Source organism: Bombus huntii, chromosome 4 (assembly GCF_024542735.1).
Source record: "Bombus huntii isolate Logan2020A chromosome 4, iyBomHunt1.1, whole genome shotgun sequence".
In the NCBI taxonomy this organism is placed as follows: Eukaryota; Metazoa; Arthropoda; class Insecta; order Hymenoptera; family Apidae; genus Bombus; species Bombus huntii.
The window spans coordinates 3,298,807-3,307,338 of NC_066241.1; the positions used below are offsets into that span (position 1 = coordinate 3,298,807).

General features: G+C 37.0%; 3 protein-coding genes across 9 annotated transcripts in view; 2 read left to right on the top strand and 1 right to left on the bottom strand.

Moving 5' to 3' along the window:
• Positions 1 to 5,212, bottom strand: part of LOC126865248 (homeobox protein extradenticle) — a 41,342-nt gene extending 36,130 nt beyond the window's left edge. For all 6 annotated transcript variants that reach the window (XM_050617572.1, XM_050617575.1, XM_050617571.1 and 3 more), the window contains exons 1-2: positions 3,367 to 5,212; positions 2,645 to 2,718 (exon numbers count right to left, since the gene is read on the bottom strand). In XM_050617572.1, the coding sequence (XP_050473529.1) occupies positions 2,645 to 2,718; positions 3,367 to 3,599 (307 nt within the window). In that variant the 5' untranslated portion in view covers positions 3,600 to 5,212. The remainder of the gene's footprint in view (positions 1 to 2,644; positions 2,719 to 3,366) is intronic.
• A 243-nt stretch (positions 5,213 to 5,455) lies between these two features.
• Positions 5,456 to 6,917, top strand: LOC126865250 (uncharacterized). Its single transcript, XM_050617581.1, has one exon. It carries the CDS (start codon positions 5,779 to 5,781, stop codon positions 6,769 to 6,771), a length of 993 nt encoding a protein of 330 aa, XP_050473538.1. The 5' UTR covers positions 5,456 to 5,778; the 3' UTR covers positions 6,772 to 6,917.
• Positions 6,918 to 7,008: 91 nt separating this feature from the next.
• LOC126865251 (surfeit locus protein 6 homolog) lies at positions 7,009 to 8,510 on the top strand. Of its 2 annotated transcripts, none has more exons than XM_050617582.1 (4): positions 7,009 to 7,264; positions 7,343 to 7,396; positions 7,463 to 7,959; positions 8,071 to 8,510. In XM_050617582.1, the coding sequence occupies exons 1-4, from the start codon at positions 7,147 to 7,149 to the stop codon at positions 8,290 to 8,292; spliced, it is 891 nt and encodes a 296-aa protein (XP_050473539.1). In that variant the 5' UTR covers positions 7,009 to 7,146; the 3' UTR covers positions 8,293 to 8,510. The 2 variants fall into 2 exon arrangements, with proteins under 2 accessions (XP_050473539.1, XP_050473540.1); XM_050617583.1 differs by having other exon boundaries at positions 7,484 to 7,959.
• Positions 8,511 to 8,532: the final 22 nt, after the last annotated feature.

An 8,532-nucleotide genomic window follows, 5' to 3' on the forward strand; every position in this document is an offset into this window, starting at 1 on the left:
CACGGCCACACGCGACCGTTCGTAGGAATTAACTATTTGCTATTTTGAAATTTAGCCCGATATAATAGGACGTAGGTAGAATGATTTGTCGTCCCGATTCATCGTTCACATTTCATTTTACGCGATACCCTCGCACCAATCGTATTACAAATTTGACAAAAGAGTGGAAGCATTTTTTAAAAGGATATCGCCCTCCGAAAATTACTGTATCTCTCGCGTTGGATTCACGTCGATAGCGGCGAGAATATTTTTAGGTGGCAACGGTATGTGGCGTCGACGATTATACCACCGCTGTGAGGAACTATCCGGAGGAAAGGTCTCTGAACGTCGAAGAAGAAGAAAAAACGGATTAGAGGTTGGTAGAAAGACAGGTTCGAGAAATCCCGCGGATTTTCAGCTCCCTCCCCTGTTTCCCCCTCCACTCTGTATCTTTCTCTTTCTCTTTTTCTTTCTGCTACCCTTCGGGATCTTCGTACGCCCCATGGGAAATCGGCCTAAACGGAGTCGTCCAAAACAGGTTTTCAAAGATCTCCACGTTTCGAAGAATAGCTATTTCGGATGACCGTGACAAATCGTTACTACGAGACTAACGCAACGAAACTATGAGTCACGATACCAGATATTCAAATGAACAAAAACCATTAAAAACAATATAGTTCATCCTCAACCGGTCAGAGAGAGAGAGAGAGAGAGAGAGAGAGAAACGATTCATTTTTTGTTTCGATGAGCCAAGCGTTTGTAGTAGCTGAAAGATAGGGAAAAGATCGAATCGGTCGGCGACTACAATAACAATCGAATGTAACATTGGTAATGTCGGTACAAGCTGGTACGACGTTTATCAGTTGTGGATAAAAGAGAGAGAGAAAAAATATCGAATGGGGAGAAATCTGAGTTGGTACGGTCCTGATCCGAAGTTATCCGAGCTCCGCGAGAGAGCCGATTATATTAAATGGCTGGTAAAACGGTCTGCTTAACATAGCGTTTATCTGCTCCTCTTGGTTTTAGTACTTTTTCACTGCCTCGTCAGCCATTGCCCATAAACTCTACTACAAGCCTTGCCTCTTTTTCTCTCTTCATCCCCTGTCGCTCGCTCTCCGCTACCCCGTACATTTTTCTCTGTACCTTCGTCTGACCTACGCGTACATGCGCAACCATGTGTCTGCGCGAGAACACGCGTGTATACTTAGCACGACTCATAAAGAATATAGAACCATTAAAACGACTCATCCTCTTGAGTGTGCTCATCATACTTTGACGCCTTTTTTGTTTACATAAATCCTCTTTACGCTCTCGACTCTGTTTCACGTTTTATATCAGCCATCGAAAGAGTTCTTTCATGAATGTAATTAAGAATGGCCATTGAAGCCTGGCCGAAAGTATTGCCGAACGTTTTTCTAGACAACTGTACTGCTGTTACGGGATAATCGCGTAGAACGTAACGTTTGATTCCTATGTTCAAAGAAAACATTCGTAAAAAATGCAAACGGCCGATACGTAATCAATAATTACAACAACCTTGAATTTTTAATCATGCACCTACAATACGATAGAAACATACGTGGCGTCCGTTTCTTTCTCGACGAACGAAACCACGATCGAACGATTTCTACTTCTTCAAATGTTAGGAATAAATCGAGAGATAACCAACCCTGCAGAAATATGATCAACGACCACGTGCTTTTTAACCTATAAAACGGGCATCGTTTCGCAACGAAGAGCAGCGTGCCTTTTCCCAATCTTATCAAAGAAACGTATATAACGGGCGCCGTACGTGGAATGTCGTCGATGTCCAACCCTCCACCAGCACAATATCACCCTCGCCGCGAGAAAGGAGAAAACTAGCGAGCCGCTCGAAAAAGGGAGAAACGAGAGAGAAAAATAGAAAAAGAGAGTGTGTAGAGATATACACATATACTTACAGCGGAACGACGTGAAAGAGGGTGGCTTAGCATGAGGGGCGTGGTGGCCCCACCACCCCCATCAAACGACCAGGCAGAAACTACTTTTGGGGTAGCCGACCCACACACCACCTTCTCCAATCCATCCCTCCCCCTCGGTTCCTCCCCATCCCCCGAAGCAGTTCGAGCCAAGCCAGCCACCCCTCGCACCCCAAAAATAATTGCACGTTTCGTGGTCTCTTGATCCGCGCGTAAAAGTAATCCAAACATCGCATAAAAATTATGTTTACGAGTTTCGAATGGGCGCAGGGGTCGACCCTGCAGGGTAGACGACACTGCACTGCACGCCGAAAACATATCAACAGTCTCTCTCCTCTCGCCTAGATAGGGATCTCTTTCTAGGAATTTCTCGGATTGTTTAGAACTCGAATGTGAACCACCGGAGCGACCGCGCGAGTTACGAGGTGATCTTCCGCACTTTTATGGAGTGTTCTCTTATCTTAGTGGCGTACATATAATCGGAAATTATTTACTGCGATTTTCGATAGACTAATTACTAATATCAGTAATTACTAATATAGAACCGGATTTTCTTGTATTATTTAAAGCTACCTGCGAGAATAACAATAACTGTGATGTTTAAGGTTTATTGGTGAAGTAATATTTATCAGCGTTATTTGCTTCCTTGCAAGAAACTAGATCAATTAACAGCAACAACAATAAAGATAATAGATAGTAAAACTCACCTGTTTTCTCTTTGATTTCACACAGGACCGAAAACAAGGCTGGCTTCATTCTGTGACAGTTTAATGTATGTTTTCTGAAAGAAAGAATATAAATTATTAATTGCATGATATAAATTAAATATTGAGTAATTGGCAAAAAATTTATATTGCGTGATATCATTCATTATAAAGAAATACGCGTCTAAAATTAATATAACATTACGTATGCGTAACATAGTTGAACATAATAGATATAAACATTTTGGTAAACTTGTATAATCGTGCAAGTACCAATAGTGCGAAGATAACCGTCTTATCGCGTATTCGGACGCCTATATATAACTTACTGTTGTAGCTTGTCATTACCAGTATATCTACTATATTCGTTACTTAACAGTTTGCACTTAACAGTTACCAAGCTATAAAATGATAAAAAGACATTATAAGAATAATATTTACTCTCTTCGACCGAAATCCTAATATAAAACATTATAAAGCGATGAACATAACCTGCATTTATCGTTATTTGATACGTTTACTACATGCTTTAATAGCTAATAAAAAATTCTAGAGTAACTGATTTCAATGTAATGTTGTAAAAGAGCCATTGAAAAAATTAAAAGAAGCGTGTCAAATAAGTAAATGAAATACTGCGAAAAAATTGATGAAAGAATTATTAAAGTAATGATGCATCTTAGAAGTATTAAAAAATGGCGGCTGATCGGATCACGAATGGGACCAACCTCGCTTGCGCCTCGTCCAAGCTTTGATCAGTGATGTTCATAATTTGTTGAAGAATTTCACTGATGTCCTGTTTTCTAGCCTCGACGGCTTGATCCGGACCTTGTGTCGCAGTTCCATCCACAGGCCCCATACTACCGTATCCGGTCGTATTTTGGGCCCCTTGACCCTGGTTTCCTCCCATCAAACCAACACCTGATCCGCCGTGTTGCAGCATCCTGCCAGTTTCATCCATCAACTGTAGACTGCAGCACTAAGAATATTATTCGCCTCTTTCCGTCTTTTTTCCTCTTTTTTCCTTTTTCTCTTTCCTGTAGCAAGAGTAAATTTCGTTCACACAACACTCGCGGATGTAAGTATATCGTATACCAGGTGTCGCAGAAAAACACGACTGTACAAACAACCGTCCCGCTCTTTCACTTTATGACGACTCCTGTATCTCGAGGAAAATATGTTTCACGCACGTGCTCTATCTCTCTCTCTCACACTCGTGCGACACTTCATATGGAAGCCCGAGCAGGCATGCACTTGCAAAAATAGAATTTTTCATGAATAATGTACCGAATTTCTTGAGAATACGAAGAAATCTATGAGAATGAGAGATTCCCGTAATGCGCCGTACGGTTGGCTTGGAGGTTATGCCGCCGTGGCCTTTGTCTCTTACGTATCGTTTGGCGTTTTAACTTGTTCTTGCTCCTCTTTCCCGGTCGCTCTCTTGCTCTTTCTCTTTTTCTCTCTTGGTTATTCGTTCGCTTGCTCGCTCTTTCGCTTTTCTTTTTTCTCTCTTTTCTTGCTGTATCTATCCTTCTCTTTCGATGCCCTTCGGTATCCTTTTTACTTCTATTCCCCCTCTCTCTCTCTCTCTCTTTCTCTCTCTCTCTCTCTGTCTCCGTTTCTTTTCTCACTAATATATATTTCCTTGCTGATTCAAGAACACTCACGTTGCGTCTAGTAATCGGTTTCTAGTTTGCTATACACACTACAGAGATGATGAAAATGGTGCCTTCGGCAGCTTTAAACTTGACGGATTGTCGGATTTTACGTATACGCGGTTATGTCGACGGTCGGCGTCGCGCCCGGTCCGCACTCTCCTTTCACTCGTTCTTTCCTCTGCTCAGTAAGGATACTCGTACAAGCTGAGGAAAATCGGCGTTCTTCGAGCCATCCGCGCACGGACGTCACACACCAACTCTCCGCCTTACAAGGCAACGCGCGGACCGACCGTTTCTGTCGCTCTTTTCACTCTTCTCGGCCGCGAGCGACTGCTACGCTCCTGAAGCACGCGCGTGTTCGTGCGTTGGTGTGTGCACCGAGCCTTGGTGTGCGTACGTGCATGCGCCAATCGGCGGCCATAATAGCCGCCTCGACCAATCAGAATGGCTGATTCATTTCCTTCTTTCTTCGTTTAAAGCGGTTCATTCGCTCGCTCTCCCATGTTATTGTCCGCGTGCGCATCCACTCTATTTATGATGCGATTTCGCCGCTTTTCCTAATCCCGTTCCCTTAACCTGTATCCGTCAACTTCGAATTTTCCCCAAATTGCATAAAGCTACCTTGAAACTGATCTTTCCAGACACTATTCGTTACATCGGAGATAGAAGCTTTCGTAAAACAACCTCCTTTACCTTGTATTCCAGGAGGCGCAAACTCCGCCCATTCCTTCAATTTCTTTTCTTTTTTTTCCGATCACCACTAATGTTCAATCGTAAACGTTTGCGCCATTATTATGTAAAGTTTGACCAGAAAGATTGAACAAAACCAAATATTTGATGGTACTTTTGCCTTGTTGAATGGCGTATAAATAAAACGAAGGTACCTACTTCGTATACTTGGGAAATGTAAATTATGAGGACGGCATGCGCAAGTCCATCGTACAACATGGCTACGTAATCAGCCATTTTTATAACGCGGGAAAACTCGAATGCTCAATTATAATATTTATTTAGCGACGGTTGAGTTAAATTATTTTAACCTGAATATTAAAATGTAAAAGACAAACGTTTCATAATATTATTTGATAAATACGTCTAAACATATCAATGTGTATGATTTATTATTTATATTATCTTAACGTTCGAACATATTATATGCTGTTTGTAACGGACATTTTAGGTACATATATTTAGGTTTTTTTTCCCCAAGTTTATGTTACTCGATATTTCGAATTTCAAGGCTTATAGACGATACGATTGCTTTATTACATTGTGATATATTGATTTATTGGCATTGAAGTGGCTTTATTCATTGACTGTGATAATATATATTAAGGACTAATACAGTTCATTTACATTTATAAACTCTAACGATAAGGAGCGCGTGTTGCCCGACAAAAAATAGGTTACACGTTTAAATATATTATACTTCATTAATTAAAAATCGCTAATTGATTGATTTAAACGATATTTTACATAAATATGGATCATGAAAAATATTACGACAAAAAATCAGATGGAAGCTATGTTATACATTTTCTTAATAAAAAGGGATTAAATTTGCAAGAGGTTAATAAAAAGTTTTCTGTTTTTGGCAAAGTTTTATCTGTGGATGATAATGGAAAAGCTAATGAATTATGTTTTATAAAATATGGAACAGTTGAAGATGCGATAAAATGCATTGATGGCTTTAAAAATGACAAATCTATCAAGATTTTGCCACATATACATAAAATAAATAATAATAATGGAAAGCGTTTGAGCCGTAATAATACTACAGGCAAAATATCGCACAGTAGAAAAAAAAGAACATCTAATCAAGATTCTTCTAAACATTGTTCTGAGAAAAGTAATCTCATTAGTAATTTCTCACCAATAAAACAGTTTAAAGACACAGAAACGGACTGCCAATCCGGTGCTAATATATCAAAATCATTATCTAGCGATAGCAACTTTAATAATGATATGGTAGATGATAAAGACAGCGTTGATCGTTCTCCTCCTAAACAAATATCATCTTCAAAACATATTTCAAAATATATAAACCTACAAAGAATTGCATCAAATAGTTCAATTTCATTAGGAGTTACTAATGGAAATGTAAAAGAATCGAAAAAGATATTTGATGAAACAGAGATTCCAGCTTTGATGTCTATTGATCAAAAATATATGCAAAATGGTAAAATCATTCCATCATCCTCAAAAATTATTCCAGCAAAAGAAATAATCGTAGCTAATGTCAATCCAAGTTTAAGTATACATTATATATTACATCTTTTTAACAAGTTTAATCCAATAGCGGTATCATCTATGATGCTAATACCAGAAACTGGTATATCATACTGCTATGTTTATTATGAAACATACAGTGAAGCATATGCAACTATGAAAGAATTTGACATGTATCATCTACATGGAAGGAAGCTGATTGTTTTAACAACAAGTGAATTGATGAAAGAGATCTCTTTATTATAAGTATATTAATTCTGTTGTGCATATATTATACAATAAAGTAAATATGAATAAAACCTTCTACTTTGATACTTTATTTTCCTTTTTTATTGGTTTCTATTTAATAAATATAGTAAAGTTTTAAAACGTAAATATATAAATATTATCTATTATTAGCGGTTACTACCAGCGTTTCTTGCAGTATGACACGAATTAAAAAAAATGTGGAAATAAAAAGAATTCCAATGTTCACGAGTTTGCGCGTTAAGCTGTAATTTCTAACCTACGTTCTTTTAAAGCGTTCTTTTAAAAACGTGTCTATAGTTTACGATTGTGAGACGTTTACACTCTGGTACTAGCAGTAGTAGGAAGTAACTGCACGCGTGTGTGCTGAAGAACATGCAATTAAAAATGTCAGAACCATTTAATCAAAATGCTGTGAAGCAATTATTGCTGCAAGAAAATGAGTTCATTTCGAATATATTTTCAAAAATGCCATTGCCTATGTCTGAATTAGGTAAGAATATAAAAAGATAACGTAACCTTAAAGTACTCATGATTTTTGCAATTATAATAAAAATTGTCATGTTATCAGTTTCAGATGACAAGAATAAATTAGTTACACACAAGAAAAAGAACATGTCAAAAGGTATTTATTCTCTGCTATTGTTGTATATTATTTAATTTAGTTTCAAATTTCTATCTTCTATCGTAGATAATATTGTTCCAAATTTAAGCGGAAAGAAAAAGAGGGCACAAACATTTGAGGAGTTACAAGCTAAATTGGAGGGATTAAAGAATGTTAAACGATTGGGATATAAAGAAAAGCAATTAAAAAAAAATTTGAAAACCAGAATGAAAAAAATGTCAAAGAAAAAAGAACGGATAATGCAAAAGAAACTAGTAAAAATAGAGCAAAATGGGGATACTTTGTCTAACATAAAAGAAGAAGATAGTGAAGTACCAAAGGTTCCAAGACCAAAGCCTGTGTTTAATTCAGAAGGCAAAATGGTATTCAGTAAATTTGATTTTTCTGAAATTGGAACAAGAAAAAAACTGCCTAAAAAGGATGCAAAAAAGATGTTACTAGAGTTGAAACAAAAAAAAGAAAAGTTAAAAGCAATGGAACAATCAGGTGAAAAAGAAAGAGTGGAAGAAATTAAAGAAAAGGATGCATGGCAGACTGCCCTGGCAAAAGCTGGTGGTGAGAAGGTAATAAAGATATATTTAAATTTGAAAATTTTTTTTATAATTTCAGGAAAAGTAGATTTAGAATAATGGTTTACAAATAGCATGTTGAGTAAACGTTATACTTTTCGATAGGTGAAAAATGATATAGATTTACTTAAGCGAACATTAAAAAGGAAAGAAAATAAAAAAAGACAGAGTGCTAAAAAATGGGAATCTAGGTTAGACAATGTACAGAAAGGAATTCGAGAAAAACAAGAAAAAAGACAGGATAACATTATGAAGAGAAAGAAAGAGAAAAAGATGCATAAATTAAAAAAAGCGGCTAAAAGGGGACGGATTATACCTGGATTTTAAATATAACATAAAGGATTATAGATAAAAGACATTTATTTCTAAAAGAGTTATTTTATATGGTATGCAGTTTTATTCTGCATAATTTAATTAAATTTTTACATTCAGACGAATTCAACATTTACGTAAATGATATTCATTAATTGAATAATACTCCATAGGACAAATTTGTACTAACTTATTGTTGATATCAGAATACAAGAGAATTGTTTTCAAACAAATCATTTGTTGTTGTTTATAATT